The sequence below is a fragment of the Stenella coeruleoalba genome (genome assembly GCF_951394435.1).
Source record: "Stenella coeruleoalba genome assembly, chromosome: 7".
Lineage (NCBI taxonomy): Eukaryota > Metazoa > Chordata > Mammalia > Artiodactyla > Delphinidae > Stenella > Stenella coeruleoalba.
In genome coordinates this window covers 33,498,084-33,516,134 of record NC_137153.1, presented here as the reverse complement: position 1 = coordinate 33,516,134, position 18,051 = coordinate 33,498,084, and the positions used below count along the sequence as shown (strand labels likewise).

Here is an 18,051-nt window from a genome sequence, read left to right as displayed (position 1 = left end):
GTTTGCTGAGTGTTTTCTCTGCATTGTCCTGTTCCATCTCATTCCAACCCAGGGGATAGGTTTTCCTTGGCCTTTTTCTTAGATGGGAAGAATTGAGGCCCAGAATGTTGCAGTCCCACAGTGCAAGGCCCTTTAGGGCAGGTGGGTGGCCTCAGTGGGTGGCAGTTTGCAGACAAGTTGTGAACACAGACGTGAGGGACCTGTGGCTCTGGGTGCCTCCTTCTCAAGGCCCCATTCCTCACAGACTTGCTGTGGGCTGACTTTGACTCAGTGGGCATCCAGACTTCAGGGCGATCCGGTGACTGATTTGGGTTTTTGCCATGAATGTTCATGGCCTCCTCGTTTGCCACCTTTGTCGCCTGCTGGTGGCTCCACAACACACTCAAGTATGTGGCATGCGGAGCCATAGCCAGAAGCTTATGTTGAGGGGCCAACCAGGAAGATTCAGATTATTCAGTTTTTGTGCTGATGATCCCTGTGGGTTCTCAGAGCCTCTGAGGATGGCCGTAGGGATGTGACATAGGAAGATGGTAGCCCTGCTCCTGCGTGGATTTTAGGTGCTACTGTTTTGTCATACAGCTTCCTAAGCACAAATCACCCTTCTTCTGTCCCCCATTTCACATTTTTCTTAGTACAAATGAATTTTGTGGGTATTTTTCTTGTTGCAAAAGTGATACCTAGTCATTTCAGACAATTTTGGTAAACTTATGCCCATATTTGGGTACTTAACTGCTAAGTAGATGGAACGTGTTTGGAAGGACACACAGATGGACACTGGTCTGAGGCATTGTTGACACCTGTGGACTTTTCTTCCAGACCTTCCCTGCGTATGTACACAGACATAAACCTGACCCATGGGATGTGCAATGTGTTCTACATACTATTTTGTAACCTGATATTTTTGCCTGATTAGTATAAATCTGTATCTGTATCAGCAGTTGTATTTTTTGCAGTTTTATTGACCATGAGGTAGATATTCCACTGTATGAATAGCCTATAATTTTAACAAATCCCTTCTAGTTGGGCCTGTGCACTTTCACTCTGTCTTACATGACTGAGCATGTTTTGCCAGAGGTGGGGGAGGTCAGAGGTCAGTGTCAGAACTGCACATGGCCACAGCTGCTCCCTGTGACTTGGACCCATACTCATATATTTGTTTGTTCATAGGACATGGCTGTTTCTTTGAAGGGTGGGATAAATGGGCTGGGACTCTGTCTCCCCAGCCCTCGAGGTCCCCGGTGCATGGCAGGGGCCCGAGAATGCTCGAGTGTGGAATGGACCTTGTTTCCGCACCATCCCTGCCATGACAGCTCCCTGCTCAGTGTGGTCACTCGTCTCTCAGTACGGGCTGTGGCTCTGGGCTCCACAGATGCAGTCTTGCAGTTTTGGAGATGTCAACATGGTCGTTTTAAATTTTGTGTCTTGTCTTATTTAGACTGAGGGTCATCTCTCTAAATTCAGATCTGGGCTGGTGTGATGGAGGTTGAAGGATGTTGAGAGGAAGGAGAGGCACAGAGTGAGGTGTGGGTCACCTCCCTTTCTTTTGTGCCTGGTCCTGAACGTCTGCTTGTCCCAGCCCCAGCAGCTCCGTGAGGCAGGGTGCGGCCTGTGCCCGCCACCTTCTTTAGTCCTTGACAGTAAACCTCTCATTTTCCCCTGATGTTCTTGGTAGGAAAAAACACCCCGGAGCGCTCAGGGTTACCGAAGGGCTGTCTTCTGTACAAAACCCTCCAGGTGCAGATGTTGGACCTGCTGGACATCGAAGGCCTCTACCCTCTGTACCGGCGGGTTGAGCGGTACCTGGAGGAGTTTCCTGAGGAGAGGTGAGGCCCAGGTCCAGGGCTCCCCTGCCTTTTCTGGGCCCACATGGGGCCCCAGCAGCCCTGAGGGAAAGATGGGGATGAGGGGAGCAGGTCGGCCCAGTGGGAGGACAGCATTGGCCTCCCAGGAGGATGACTCACCCCAGCTACCTCCCCTCCCTGCCCCCAGATGCCAGGCTCGGCCCAGAGATTCAGTGCCATGTGAAGGAGGACCAGGGTCCTGCCAGATCAGTGGTCATTTGCCCATTTCTAGAAAGGAAAAGCACATCTTGTGAACCTGACAACCCTGCATTAGGCAGCTCCATGTCCTGAGTTGGGCTGAGCCTGCAGGGGGCAGTGCTGCTCCACGGCCAGTGAGCCGTGCTCACCCAGCCGCCGCTGGGCTTTGGCCTTCAGGCACTGCCTTGTCCATCTCCTGGCCATCTTGATGGGGGTTGCTAGGGTCCACACCTGTGGCATGTGGTGGAGGCTGGGGCCATTGCCCAGGCCTGGCTTTGCTTCCTCCCTAGCACCCCTTCACTAGCATCTCTTACCTGGACACCATTTGTCATAAACAAGAGATGTTCAGCCTTGGCTCTCCTGGTTCTGGTCTTGCAAGACGCTTCATAACGAAGTTTAGCATCAGGAAGAGATGAATCCATTAATGTTCTTTAAAACCAGATGTGTGATTCTTAAACTGCTAACAGTTTAACAAACGATTTCCAGGCAGCTTTGTTTTCCTGTTTTTTTGTGCTTTGTCCTTCAGAAAAACATTGCAAATAGATGGGCCTTATGATGAAGCATTTTACCAGAGGCTGCTTGATCTTTCCACTGAGGATGATGGCACAGTGGCTTTTGCACTGACAAAGGTGGGTAGGTCCTTCCAGAAACACACTGCATGCTTCTTAGGCTCTTAACACTAACTCGGGGTTTTCCTAAGAAGTGTTTCCCAGTACCTACCCCTGATGGTTAAAGCAGAAAAATTGGGGATTAAAAAAACGTGGCTAAAGTTTCCCCCAGATGGACTGGGCCGGGTGGTAATAACGTTACTTAGTTTCTAGGAAGGATTTCCCTGTGTTCACTTGGCTCCAGGCCACCCAGGGCTCAGCCCTCTCTCCACCCTCCCTGTACTGGGGTCCAGGACCTGAGGCCACTGCTCTGTGCTTCCTTCTTAGCAGCCTTAGAACAGGCTAGCGCCAACCATTCCTCTCCTTACAGCCCTCAGTGGGACTCTAGGCCTGGACCCCACCTGTGGTTGTGTGTGGCTGGCTTCCTTCCTCCCCATACCTCAGGCCAAGGGTCACCCTGGGAGAATCTCTTAGGAAAGAGGCCTCATCCCATTCTTTCCGGTTCTGTAAAATCGGAATTCAGGGGCTCCATGAACTTGGATAGGAAAAAAATTACATCTTTGTTTTCACTAACCACTGATTGAAATTAGTGTTTCCTTCCATTATGAATGTGGCAACAACCACTGTGTGGTCAGCAGGACCCCCAACTTTGCCATTTAGAGAAATCAGACGTTTTAATTTCACACTGTAGTTGCTACAGATATCTCATGATATCTTTATATTCTTCACTCCTGAGATTTTGTTATGTAATACTACATAATATATTTGTTTTAAAAAATAGTTCGGTATTTGACATGGTCAAGCCTCTGTTTTTTATTTTCTGCATTTAAAAATGTTATTCTGAGAGGGATCCATAGGCTTCATTGGGCTGTCAAAGGTTTTGCTAAAATGGTTAAGGAACACTGTTCTAGTGGGAGCAAAGTGACAAAAAGGTAGGAACAAAACAGAATGACCTTCTCTACATCCTCTGGGCAGCTGCCCTGGAGCCCTTAGTTTAACTGTCCTGGTCCTGACAATGTGTCTGTGGTTCTCACTTTTAAGAGTCCTCACTCTTGTCCTTGGGTGGGTGCTCCCTCCCTCCCAGGTTGGGGCTCCCTCTTCTGCAGCTGTTGGGTCCTCTCCAAAGCCAAGGGCCCTGAGGGAATTAGCTGAGGTGCTTGGGCATAGAGCTGTCCTCAAGGTGGGGAGAGACCCAAAAGGGGGCCTCTATCGGAATAGAGTGACGGACTGCCCTGCATTTTCTGCAACTTGGGTACATTGATTTAGTAATAAGTATCAGTATTCCATTTTTCAAGAGAAGAAGCATAGGACTTTACTTCCTTTTTTACACATTTCTATATTTTTCAAAATTGTAATAAATAAGCATGGATTACTTTTTAATTTTATTGCAATTTTTAAACCTCATATGTAAACATAATCTTGTAAGAGATTCAAGCAATCATTACACAACTATCAGAATGACTAAAATAGTAACATTGAAATAACACTGAATGCTGGTGCAGAGAAACTAGATTTGCAGAGCTAAACATGCATGTGCCCTATAACCCAGCACCTGCACTCCTGGGTATTTGTCACAGAGAAGGGAAGACTCAGGCTCACCCAAAACCCTGTACAGGAGTGTTCATAGCAGCTTTATTTGCGATAGCTAGAAGCTGGGCACAACTCAAGTGTCTGTCAACAGGTGGCCTACAACAGCTTACGTAAACTGGAACCGTTGAGCAGTAAAAAGGAACGAAATCTCAATACACACAACAACCTGGGTGAATCTTCAGAGAAATGTGCTGAGTGACAAAAGCCAGTCCCAAAAGATCACACACTATGATTCTGTTTAAATGACATTCTTGAAATGACAAAGATGAATGGTTGCTGTGGGATGGGGAGGAGGTGGAAGGAAGGGGGTGTGGTTATAAAAGGTCGACACAGAGGGATCTTCTGGTGATGGAACTGCTCTGTATTTTAACTGTGGTGGTAGATGCATCAACCTACATGTGTGATAAAATACACATACACAACACACAGGACTACATGTAAAACTTGGGAGATTGGAATAAGATCATGGAGTGTATCAATGTCACTATCCTGGCTGTGATATTATACTATATAGTTTTGCAAGATGTCACCATTGGGGGAGACTGGGTAAAGGGCACTCAGGATCACCTGCATGTGAACCTACAATTATCTCAAAACAAATAATTTAATGAAAAATATTCAAGCAGTGAGTATATTGTCCGGGAAGATCCCATAGGCCGCGGAGCGTCTGGGCCCGTGAGCCATGGCCGCTGAGCCTGCGCATCCGGAGCCTGTGCTCTGCAACGGGAGAGGCCACAGCAGTGAGAGGCCCGCATACCGCAAAAAAAAAAAAAAAAAAAAAAATGTGATGTTATTCCTGCCCAAGCAATAGGTGTCCACTGTTAACAGTATGTATCTTTTCAGAACTTCACACTAACACTCACACACACACTCACTCATACCATTTGGGGGATTATCCACATTATACGTGTTCTTCACTAGCTTGCATTTAACCTAACATGGCTTGAAGTCTGTCTGTGTTGGAATATAAGGGTCTGCCTCTTTTTTGTTTTAGGGATTTAGGTTCTGTTAGTTGGAATCTGAAGAAGGTGGAAGTGAAGCTGAAGCTGGGGGAGCAGGTTGAGAATATTCCTAGGCTACAGACTATTGAAAGTTCTTTCATGAATACTGTTTATCTAATTGAGCTTTGTACCTCTGATGAAATGAGAGAGGTGCGAATATTGTATTTATTTCGAAGCTCAGGAGACTGCAGCCCAGTGTAATTCTTGCTTTCTGACTATCGTTTAGTATTCTATAATGGGAGTCAGCAAACTTTTTCTATAAAGGGCCAGACACCACAGCTCTCATCCCAATCTAGAAAACTGATACTGGTGCACAATGGCTTGGAATGGGCTGCAAGGGCCCATACGGTGATTGCTATGGGCAAGGCACAGGAGTCTTATCTGGAAGGTAGAGGAGGGTATATCCAGGGGGTCTGGTTTGGGGTTGACAAAATGTGCTTAGGGCTTCTTTCCAAGTTCTGCTTTTACATGATCTCTGGACCCCTAAACTGATGGTTCTCAGTCCTAGCAGATCCAACACTCTTTTTCTATAGCAAATACTGTAACTCCCCCTTTACTATCTTGAAATGAAATTCATAGATAATATAACCTACCTAAACACATCTTAACTGTAATATAGATTTTTTTTGTTTTTGTTTTTTTTTTTTTGCGGTACACAGGCCTCTCACTGTTGTGGCCTCTCCCGTTGCGGAGCACAGGCTCCAGACGCGCAGGCTCAGCGGCCATGGCTCACGGGCCCAGCCGCTCCGCGGCATGTGGGATTTTCCCGGACCGGGCACGAACCCCTGTCCCCTGCATCGGCAGGCGGACTCTCAACCACTGCGCCACCAGGGAAGCCCCTGTAATATAGTTTTAACTGTAATATAAATGGGGAGGAAAAAAAAGGCAAGTATTTTGTCATAAAATAACATGTATTTAAATTAAAAAAAAAAAAGGCAGGGGTGGCAGAGAGTAAATGCTTTAGGCTTTGGCCATCTGGTCTCTGTTGTAGCTACTTAGCTCTGCCATCATAGCTCAGAAGCAGCCAGAGACAAATATAAATGAGCATGGCTGCGTTCTAGTAAACCTTTATTTACAAAAACAGGTGGCAGGCTGGATTTTGCCCCTGGCCTGTAGTTTGCTGACTTCTGTTCACTTTTGCTTGTTAGTTTTTATATTCATTTTTTTCTCTGTTGGTTTGGGAGTTAGACATTCTGCTACTGTCATTTTTCTGGTTACTTGTTCAATTTGACCATGCATATTTAAAGACTAAAATTAATAATTTAACCCCCACTCCCACCCCAACACCTGCCACACAGACATATAATATTGGGTTGGCCAAAAAGTTCATCTGGGATACTTTAATTCCAGTTATCGCTCCCAATTTATATGCAGTTATTGTCATATAAGTTTTTGTCATATAACTTTTCTTGGGCGTATACCTAGGAGTGGAGCTGCTGGGTCAAGTGGTAACTTATGTTTAACTTTTTCAGGAACTGCCAGACTGTTTTCCAAAATGGCTGTACCATTTTACATTCCCACCAGCAGTGTACAGGATTCCAGTTTCTCCATATCTTTTACAGAACTTGTTACCTGCCCTCTATTTGTCTTATTCTGTTTTTTTTTTTTAAAAATCACAATTTACAGTATTATTTTTTACAGGTGTTTGTTTAGATCTACCACGTTTACCCATATCTTTGCTTAACATTCTTATATCTCAGATCTTTCCTCTTTTTCCTATAAAAGTTTTATTGTGATATGTTACATACCATACAATTTACCTGCTTAAAGTATGCAATTTGGTGGTTTTTACTATATTCACAGATATGTGTAAGCAGCATCACAGTCAATTTTAGAACATTTTCATCACCTAAAAAAAATTCTGTACCCTTTAGCCATCATCTCCTTATCTCCTCATCCCCAACAGCCCTAAGCAACTACTAATCTACTTAAAAAAATTAATTTATTTATTTTTGGCTGCATTGGGTCTTTGTTGCTGTGCACGGGCTTTCTCTAGTTGTGGTGAGCGGGGGCTACTCTTTGTTGTGGTGCACAGGCTTCTCATTGCGGTGGCTTCTCTTGCTGCGGATCACGGGCTCTAGGAGCGCAGGTTTCAGTATTTGTGGTGCGTGGGCTCAGTAGTTGTGGCTCGCAGGCTCTAGAGCACAGGCTCAGTAGTTGTGGCACACGGGCTTAGTTGCTTTGCAGCATGTGGGATCTTCCTGGACCAGCGCTAGAACCCATGTCCCCTGCATTGGCAGGTGGATTCTTAACCACTGCGCCACCAGGGAAGCCCCCTAATCTAATTTTTATCTCTATAGATTTGCCTATTCCAGATATTGCATATGAATGGAATCATTCAATAGGTGGTCCTTTATGACTGGCTTCTTGCACTTTAGCATAATATTTGCAGGGTTCATGTGTATTGTAGCAGGTATCAATACTTCATTTCTTTTTATGACTGAATAATATTCCATTGTATAGATATACTGTATTTTGTTTATCCATTCATCAGTTTGATGAGCATTTGGGTTGTTTTCACTTTTTGGCTGTTATGAATAATGTTGCTATAAATATGTGTATAAATTCTTCTGTGGACATATTTTTACTTTTCTTGGGCATATACCTAGGAGTGGAGCTCAGGAGCTCAGGAATTTCAGGAACTGCCAGACTGTTTTCCAAATGGCTGTACCATTTTACATTCCCACCAGCAGTGTACAGGTTTCCAGTTTCTCCATATCTTTGACAACACTTGTTACCTGCCCTTTTGTTTTTAGCCATCCTGGTGGGTATGAAATGGTATCTCATTGTGGTTTTGATTTGCATTTCCGTGAAGACTAAGAGCATTTTTTAATGTGCTTATTGCCCATTTGTATATTTTCTTTGGAGAAATACCTATTCAGGTCCTTTGATCACTTTTTAATTATGTTATTTGTTTCATTGTTGAGTTGTAGGGGTTCTGTATATTGTGGATAGTAAGCCCTTAACAGATATATGATTTGCAAATATATTCTGTCAGAGACCTTTTCACTTTTTTGATAATGTTCTTTGTTGTAAAATATTTGCAATTTAAAAACTTTACTTGTTCATTTGAAATATAGTTGATGTACAATATTATGTTAGTTTCAGGTATACTACATAGTGATTTGACATTGCATACATTATGATATGATTACCATGATAAATCTAGTAACCATCTGTCCCCATACACAAAAAAGTTTTTAACTTTGATGAGGTCCAGTTTGTCTGTTTTCTCTTTTGTTGTTTGTGCTTTTGGTGTCATATCTAAGAATTCATTGCTAAATCCAAAGTCATGACTATTTTCCCCTGTTTCTTCAAAGAGTTTTAGCTCTTAAATTTAGTTCTTTGATCCATTTTGAGTTAATTTTTATATATGATTTGAGGTAGAGATCCAAGTTCATTCTTTGTATGTGGATATATAGTTGTCCCAGTACCATTTGTTGAAGAGACTATTTTTTCCCATAAATGTATGGGTTTATTTCTGGATAGTCAATTGTGTGCCATTGATATATATGTCTATACTTAATGCTTGTACTCTGCCTTGATTACTGTTGCTTTTTAGTAAGTTTTGAAATTGTTCTTTTGCAAGATTGTTCTGGCTATTAGGAGCCCCTTGTAATTTCATTATGAATTTTAGAATCAGCTTGCCAAGTGCTACAAGGAAGCCAGCAGAGATTGTGATAGGGATTGTTGTGAATCTGCAGATTGCTTGCATATGGCCATCTTTATAATAGTAAGTCTTCCAGTTCGTTAACATGGGATGCTGTTCCATTTATTCAGATCTTTGTTTTTCTTTCAACAGTCTTTTCAGAGATACATTTTGTACTTTGTTAAGTTTATCCCTGAGTGTTTTCTTTTTGCTGTTGTAAATGAAGTTGTTTTCTTAATTCCATTTTTAGATTGATCATTGCAAGTGTATAGAAATACAATTTGTTTTTGTATATTGATCTTATAGCTTACAACCTTGCTGAATTTATTAGTTCTAATAGTTTTTTACTGAATTTCTTAGGATTTTCTCTATATAAGATCATTTAGAGATAGTTTTACTTCTTCCTTTCCAGTTTGGTTGCCTTTTATGTCTTTTTCTTGCATAACAGCCCTTGGCTAGAACCTTTAGTGCGATGCTAAATGCAAGAACAGACCTGTCTGATTTGTTTCCGGTCTTATTGGGACAGCATTCAGTCTTTCATCATTATGTGTAATGTTAGCTTTGGGCTTTTCGTAGCTATCCTTTATTGGGTTGAAGAAGTTCCCTTCTTTTCTTAAATTGTTGAATGTTTTTATCATGAAAGGATGTTGGATTTTGTCAGATGTCTTTTCTGCATCGATTGATATTTATTATCATGTGTTTTGTTTTTCTATAGATATGACATATTAATTTATTTTTGGATGTTAAAACCAACCTTGCATTCCTGGGATAAACCCCACTTGGTCTATGATTCTTCTTATATATTGCTGGATTCAATTTGCTATAATATTGTTGAGGCTTTTTGTGTCCATTCTCATAAGAGGTATTGGTCTGTAATACTGGCCTTGTCGAATGAGTTGGGAAGTATTTCAGCCTCTTTTTTTTGGAAAGGTTTGAGAAGGACTGATGGTAATTCTTCTTTAAATATTGATATTTGATAGAATTCACCAGTGAAGCCATCTGGGTCTGGGCTTTTCTTTGTAGGTAGTGTTTTGATATCCAGTTAAGTCTCTTTACTTGGTATAGAAAATTGTGCTATTTCTTCTTGAGTCAGTTTTTGTAGTTTGTACCTTTTTAGGAATTTTTCCATTTTATCTAAGTTGTCTAATTTATTGGCCTACAGTTGTTTACAGTTTTCCTCTTCTTCTTGAAGTATATCTTATAGAAGTTACTTTAGTGAATGTCTTTTGGTAAATTCTCTTTGTATCTGTTTATCTGGATATATTTATATTTTGTCATAGTTTTGAAAGGTAATTTTTTCTAGGTACAAAGAAGAGGTTGATTATTTTTTATTAGCATTTAACCATTTTATGCAACATTATCTGACTGTGGATGTTTCTGCTGAGATGTTTTCTGTCAGTCTAACTGTCCTTCCTCAGGAGGTGATTATTTTCTCTATGGTTGCTTTTAAAGTCTCCTCTTTTTAGATTTGACATTTTAGTGCAATGTGATTAGGTGTGGTGTACTTTTAATTTATTCTGCTTGGTGTATGTTGTGCTTTCTCTATTTGTGGATGTGTCTTTTATTAGTTCTGGAAAATCCTCAACCATTTTTCTCTTCACATATTTTCTCTTCTCCATTACCCTATTCTCTTCTTCTGGGACTCTAATTAGATATATATATCAGACCTCATTTTTATCATTTTCTTCAGTTCTACCTTCCCATTCACTGATTCTTTCTTCACCTGTGTCTAATCTGTTCATTCATTTGTTCAATGAGTTTTCCACTTCATTAGTTATATTTTTAGTTTCTCTCAAAAGTTCCGTGTGGCTCATTTTCATATCTGTTTGGTATTTTTGATAGTTCCTTGTTGCTTGCCCTCTTTTAAATTCCATCTTTTATTTCTTTAAACAATTTATGAATAGTTGTTTTATATTTCTGTATCTAAGTTACAGTAAAATTTTGGAGGTAAAAAATCTCTTGTTATTTTACTGACTCATCCTTGCTGCTTTGTTTGCTTGGGTTTTTAATTATGTACGATTGTGAGCTCATATTTGTTTGATTTTGATCTATGAGAATCTCGGGGACCTAAATAGGGGATGCTTTCCTCCAGAGGAAATATGGATTCTTCACTTAAGGGAGAAGTCTCAGGTTTAGACCCTGTACTCCATGGCTTATTCCTAGAAACCATGCCTGCACTGACATTGCCTACAGGGCAGCTTAGCCTTCCAATTGCTCCTTGCTCAAAACTCTAGTTTCAGCTCCTGTGGGAGTGAGTGTGAGAAGAGGGGATTGGGTTGGGGATTTCCTTTACCTTCTGCAAGCCTAGCAGTGCATTAAAAGTGTTAACAGGGATATCATTGTTTTGTAGGAGGTGCCTTGGAAGTTCTCCATACACCTAAAAGTGTTGTTCTCCTTAATATGGTCATATAATTAATTGTCATTTATTTGGGTGTTATCTTTAATTTGTTACTGTTAAAAATGTTTACATTCACATTTTTGTACTTTAACCCTTGTGCACTTAAGCATATCTTCCAGAGTGATTCTTAGAAGTTAAATTGCTAGATTTATTTTTTATAGATTGTCATATTGTCCTCCTGAAAAGATTTTGCCAATTTATATTCCTTCTTGTAACAGTCGAGGGTCCTGTTTCCCACATGCCCTCTAAATTACTTAATATTTCTAGTATTTAAAAGTTTAACTTTAATTTTCTAAGCTTTTGTTTCATTAACCATTTGTAATGTTGAAATACAGCACATATAGAAAAGTGCACAGAAAGAGGTAAAGCTCAATGATTTGTCATAAAGAAAACCCTTGGAGAACTACCAGTTAGGTCTGAATATGGAACACTGGCAGCTAATTAGAATCCCTGTTGGTTTCCTGTACAGTTATTCCTCTTGCCTTTCTCCCTCAAGTTAACTATTGTATTGACTTACATACCTATAGTTTAGTTGTTTTTGAACTTTATTATTACAGAATCATGCATATATCTCGTGTCTTGTTTTTTTTTATGTTCTATATAACATGTATAAGATTTACTCATGTTATTGCATGCATTTCCATATTTTCAGTGCTTTGTAGTGATCTATTTAAATGGATATCACCCATTCTACTGTTGATGGATATTTGAGTTGCTCCCAGTTTTGACCATTATGAATAAAGTTTCTGCAAAACATTCTTGTACAGATCTCTTAGTGTACATGCACATATGTTTCTCTTGGGTATATTCCTAGGAGTGGAATTTCTGGGTCAGAGGTGTGAGCATTGAGCATATTTAGCTTTAGTAGGTACTATGAAATAGTTTTACCTGTTTATATTCCCTACAACAGGCTAGGGTAGTTCAACAGACTAGGGGGTTCCTGTGGCCCCATACCCTCTCTGCCACTGGGTTGTGGGTCTTTTAAATTTTAGCCATTCTAGTGAATGTGTAAGGGTAGCTTATTGTGGTAATGAGATTCAACACCTTTTCATATGTTTATTGGCCATTTATATTTTCTTTTCCATGAGGGACCTATTTAAGTCTCTTGCCCAGTTTTTTGTATGGTTGTCTGTCTTTTTCTTATTAGTTTGAAGGAAATCTTTATGTATTCTGGATAGATGCTCATTGTCAGATATGTATGCTACAGATATCTTCTTCCACTTGCCGTTTTACTCTCTTAATAAAGTCATTTTCAGAAGGGGAGGTCATAATTTTAAGGTCATTTAATTTACATCTTTTTCCTTCTTTAGCAGTCTTTAAGTTTTATCTACCTTAAAGTCACACAGATATTTTAGAAACTTTGTTTTGCCTTTCACATTTGGTGGGTACCTTCTGCAATTGATTTTTGGTATGGCATGAGGTAAGGTTTTATTTTCATATGCGGTTGTCCTAGAATCATAGGAATTGTCCTGATCACTCTAGAGTCATAATGAATCTTGATACCCAGTAGAGTAAATCCTTCTACTTTCTTCAGGAATGTCTTTCTTTTAATTAATGCCTTGGCTCTTCTTGACCTTTTGCTTATCTGTACAAATCTTAGAATCAACTTGTTCAAAAAAAGAAACAGACTCACAGATAACAGAGAATAAATGAGTGGTTATCACTGGGGAGAGGGATGAGGGAGAGGCAAGATAGGGGTTGGGGATTAAGAGGTACAAATTACTATGTATAAAATAAATAAGCTACAAGGGTATATTGTACAACACAGGGAATATAGCTAATAGTTAATAATAGTTATAAATGGTGTATAACTTTAAAAAGTTGCGACTCACTGTGTTGTACACCTGAAGCTTATATAATATTGTACATCAGTATACCTAAAAAAAAAATTTTTTTTTAAAGAATGAACTTTGTTCAGTTCTACAAGGAAAAGCACAACAGACCTTTTGGGATTTTGATTGATTTGGCATTAAAATGATGACAAGAGTTGACATCCATACAATATTAAGGCTTCCAACATGGGCGTTTTCTTTTTATTAGGTGTTATTTAAAGTCTGATAAAACATTTTATGATTGTCTTTAGAGAGATCTTATATTTTATTAGATATATTCCTAGATATTTGATGGTTTTAGATATAGATGGTATCTATGTGGATATATAGGAATGTAATTGATTTTTCTACTTTGACCTCTTTATCTGTCAACCTTGTTGAAGTCACTTACTAATTCTAACAATCTATAGCTTCTGTTGGATTTTCATTATATATAATATATATATGATTATATACAATCATATTGTTTGTGAATTTGATTTTTTTTCTTTCCGATCCTTATACTTTTCACTTATCTATTTTGTTTTGCCTAACTGCATAGTTAATTTTTGTTCCCACTCTCAAAGAGAAAGTATTTACCATTAAGTAAATTGCTTGCTGTAGGTTTTTTTGGGTGTTGCTTAGTTTATTTTTAAAATAAATAACCATTATCAAATTAAGGAAGCTCCCTTCTATTCCTGATTTGTTAAGAGTTTTTATCAGGAGTGGGTGTTGAGTTTTTCAATGCTTTTTCTGTTTCTGTTGAGAAGATCATGTGACTTTTCTCCTATTTTCTTTTAATGTGATTACAGGTATACCTCAGAGATATTGTGGGTTTGGTTCCAGACCACCACAATAAAGCAAATATCTGAATAAAGCGAGTTACATGAATTTTTTGGTTTCCCAGTGCATATCAAAGTTATGTTTACACTATATTAAGTGCACAATAGTATTATGTCTTAAAAAATGTATATACATTAATTAAAAAATATTTCATTGCTAAAATATGCTGACCATCACCTGAGCCTTCAGCAAGTAATCTTTTTGCTGGCAGAGGGTCTTGCCTCGATGTTCATGGCTAATGACTGATCAGGGTAGTGGTCAGGGTGGTGGCTGCTGGAGGTTGGTGTGGCCATGGCAATTTCTTAAAATAAGATACCAGTGAAGTTTAACACATTGGTTAACTCTTCCTTCCATGAATGATTTATCTGAAGTATGAAATGCTCTTTGAAAGCACTTTACCCCCAGCAGAACTTCTTTCAAAATTGGAGTCAGTCCTCTCAAACTCTGCTGCTGCTTTATCAACTAAGTTTACATCATATTCTCAATTCTCTGTCATTACAGCAATCTTAGCAGCATCTTCACTAGTAGATTCCATCTCAAGAAACCACTTTCTTTTTGCTCATCCAGAAGAAGCAAGTCCTCATCCAGTAAAATTTGCTCATAAGATTGCAGCAATTCAGTCACATCTTTGACTTCAGAGTTGAAACACCTGGGTTTGAGTCTAGCCTAGCAGTGCAGAGTGGACAGGTCATTCTATGTCTGTTTCCTTATCCATAAACTGGGACACTAGCAGTGCCTGCCTGTGGGGTTGCTGTGGGGATGAAGTGAGTTAACACACAGTTGGTGATCCCTCTGTGTGCAGTGTCATTCATGGAAGCTGCATGACATTCTAGTGTGCTATGTGATCTGGGGACACTTTGTTGCTCTAAGCAGGGCCTTGGTGTGTGTCTGTATGCCGGTATCTTGAGGTATAGAGTGATATGCTGAGTGCTTTCAGTGTGGCTAGCACATCAATAGCTGACGCCACTTACTGCTTTTTCTTCCAAGGTGGGCTGTGATTGTCTTGCCGAAGACAAGCCCTAGGTCCCAGGTTTTGGAATCAGGGTCCATACACTGCCTGCAGTGAGAGGTCAGAGGGCAGCACTGGCCTCTAATGAGCTCTTTGGGACTGGGTCTTCCTAACCTACCCCCAGGTCTGGGACCAGTTCTTGGACCTCTCCAGTGGGGAAGGGTGTGTGTGGCAATGCCATGGAGCTGACCTCTCCTTCCCCTGCAGGTTCAGCAGTACCGGGTCGCCATGACTGCGAAAGACTGCTCCATCATGATCGCACTCTCTCCTTGTCTGCAGGATGCAAGGTGAGGTACCTGCTACTGTGTCGTGTGTCCTTGGTCTAGCAGGGTTTTGTGGATTGGCAAGAGAGTTGGTGTCCCTATATTTAGAGAGGCTCTGGCAGGATCATGTTTATTAACAGAGGCCAATTTCCAAGGCCTACTCGATATCATGGGGATTATTAACTCTTGCTCTTTAGAAGTTTGTAATACAGTCAAAAAGACATTATTGAGAATAATTTTAAAAGCTTGTTCATTCAAGTTTACTATTATTTTCTAAGAAAATATCTCAAGGGCTTGGATACTGTGGTCCAAATTCCTTTCTCTCAAAGAAAACCCCAAGCTACCATCATGGCTCAGAGGCCCAAGAAGCTGTAGGTTCCTGTGGGCCTTATTTTTCCTCCTTTTACCAGGTCCTGATGTGCCGACCTTTATAGTCATTTCAAAGCCTTTAAAACAACATTCCATTGTTCTGCTTCCTCTTTGCAGCATCTTCTCCTGGACATCATTATCTAGTCCCCTCTCTGCCTTTTTTAGGAATTCAGGATGAACCTGATAATCTTCTCTCAGTGATTAGATGGCATCTTCAGCATTGATCTTCAGGGTGCCAAACCCCACACACAGTTTTGCAGAATGTTTCACAATCATCTGATGTGTGTTCCTGGGTCAAGATGATCTCGTCACTGGCTGCCAGCCACCCGTTTTTCCGATGCTTTTGAACTAAACATTCCCAGGAGTCCTGCTTCTTGGCAGGCACAGAATTGTCCACTTTCTGATAGGAAACACAGAGGGACATTTATAGGGCGTAACTGAAATATTTTTTAAAAAAAAGGTTGTTCTATTTAGTTGAAAACTCTCATTATCCCCTAAGAAAATGCCCCCAGTGGTTAGTGACAGGAATCCGTTTGGATTAAGCAGTGTTGTTAGATGAGAGAAAACCACACAGATGTGATTATCTATTGCCCTTCCTGAAGCAAGGATGCAGTCAGGATACAGAAATGTGAGGGGCTGAGGGCCAGGAGTCCTGACACCCTTGACCAGCTGCTCAGCAGAAACCGACATGGTGGGAGAGGAGCGGGGACACGTGTCTAGAAACTTCTGAGCCGTGTGATCACCAGTGTCATCCCCAGGGCAGAGAAGCATTTCAGGTGTCAGGAACCTCAGGCCTGGGCTCACTGGAAGCTTGAGGTCAGCAAACGGTCAGACTCTCCTCAGCAGTGGCTCTTGGGCCGTGCTCCCACCAGCCTCTGCGTGATGGACTCCTCTCTTCATTCATGTCATCTTATTGGGTGTTGGTTCTGATGTGATGTGAGGTATCCTATAAAATTGAGGGCCAGATGTTCACTGTCCCAGCCCCGCTGTGTGGAGCTTGGGTTTCAGGCCCTGAGACTGAGACTCAGAAGCAAGACCTTAATTTGTACCCATGTTCTCTGCTGTTCAGGAGGGAGTAGCTAAGACCCCAGCAAATGAGCCAGGGATTCTTTTCCTGTAAATAGTATTTCTGAGCAGGAATTGAGCTAGAGTCTAGGCCTTGATTAGGCTCATTGAATAGGAATGTTTTATCTGCCTTCCCTCTCCCAGGCAGGAGGTTTTGAAATTGGTATTTTGTTTGCTTGTTTTGTTTTTGTAATAATTTTGAAATCTAGAAGAGTAGTACACATGGAGAAACCCGGACTCCTGAGTACTTCTCTCGGGCTAAACTGAGCTCATATAATGTATCTAACCAGTCATCTGGATGTATACTATGTGTCAAGCACTCTGAGAGCTAAGTGATATATGTAGCAATCTTAGTACAAAATTCAGAATTAGCCTGAAAGTGTTTTTTAAGTACAAGTAATTGCTCATATTTCATTATAAGCATACAACTATTACAATATTTAGAAAGACCACAACTAAACCCTAAGAAACAAAACACCAAACACTGCAGATACAATTTGAGAATAAAACGTGAGACTAGATCTCTCTCTCCAAAAGTGAAAAAGTATAAAGGAGCAAGAGTTTCTCACCAGACGCTAAAGGACACGAAAAGAGAAGTCTGTCCTCAACATTTTATCCGTTTGGCTGTTGAATAGCCAGATCTACTTTCCCCATTTTCTTAGGTTTTGTAATACTTGGCTCATGATAAAGTAACTTTCTTAGCATTCGTTTATACTACTGGGATATGGTGAATATCAATCGAGTATTCTACATAATTGCTTTTCCATCTTTCTGCACATTAACTCTCTCTTGTCTGGTGTGCTGGCGGGTATCACAGTAGGTGCCTCTCTTGCAGAAGTTTCTAGCACTAGTACATACAGTTGGCATAGACAGAGATGGAATGCATATTGATGCACAGAATGGGTGCTCTTTGTGGGTTGGGTTGAGAGGATTTGGGAGGTTTGTGTATTCTGAAATTGTTCTTTTGCTTCCAGCTCCGATCAAAGGCCCATTGTCCCTTCATCGAGATCCAGGTTTGCCTTCTCCGTGTCTGTGCTGGATCTTGACCTCAAGCCCTATGAGAGCATTCCTCATCAGTATAAACTGGATGGCAAGATAGTCAACTACTATTTAAAGACTGTACATGCCAAAGACGCCACCGTGATGTCAACTAGGTTCAAGGAAAGCGAAGATTGCACATTAGTTCTCCATAAGGTCTAACTTTTTTCCTGTAGTGGTTTTGAAACTTGAACATAGAATGTGAAGGTTGAATGATAGAGTTTCTGTTGTGTTGGGTGACTTTTGGCTGTGAATGTTTTTGCTTTTCAACCCCTGTTCAGGTGGGACTGCCTCTGGGAGACACAGAATGGAAGAGCACTAGAGACATCTTCCAGGGCAAGGAATGTTGGACGTGAGCCCAGCAGTGT

The 18,051-nt window shown here is 40.8% G+C and overlaps 1 protein-coding gene across 3 annotated transcripts in view; it reads left to right on the top strand.

The window, feature by feature from the left end:
• The window catches only part of IPPK (inositol-pentakisphosphate 2-kinase), a 47,799-nt gene extending 29,760 nt beyond the window's left edge, over positions 1 to 18,039 (top strand). For all 3 annotated transcript variants that reach the window (XM_079927560.1, XM_079927561.1, XM_079927562.1), the window contains 4 exons: positions 1,673 to 1,823; positions 2,566 to 2,668; positions 15,156 to 15,235; positions 17,620 to 18,039. In XM_079927560.1, coding sequence (XP_079783686.1) covers positions 1,673 to 1,823; positions 2,566 to 2,668; positions 15,156 to 15,235; positions 17,620 to 17,845 — 560 coding nt within the window. In that variant the 3' untranslated portion in view covers positions 17,846 to 18,039. The remainder of the gene's footprint in view (positions 1 to 1,672; positions 1,824 to 2,565; positions 2,669 to 15,155; positions 15,236 to 17,619) is intronic.
• The last annotated feature ends 12 nt before the right edge of the window (positions 18,040 to 18,051 follow it).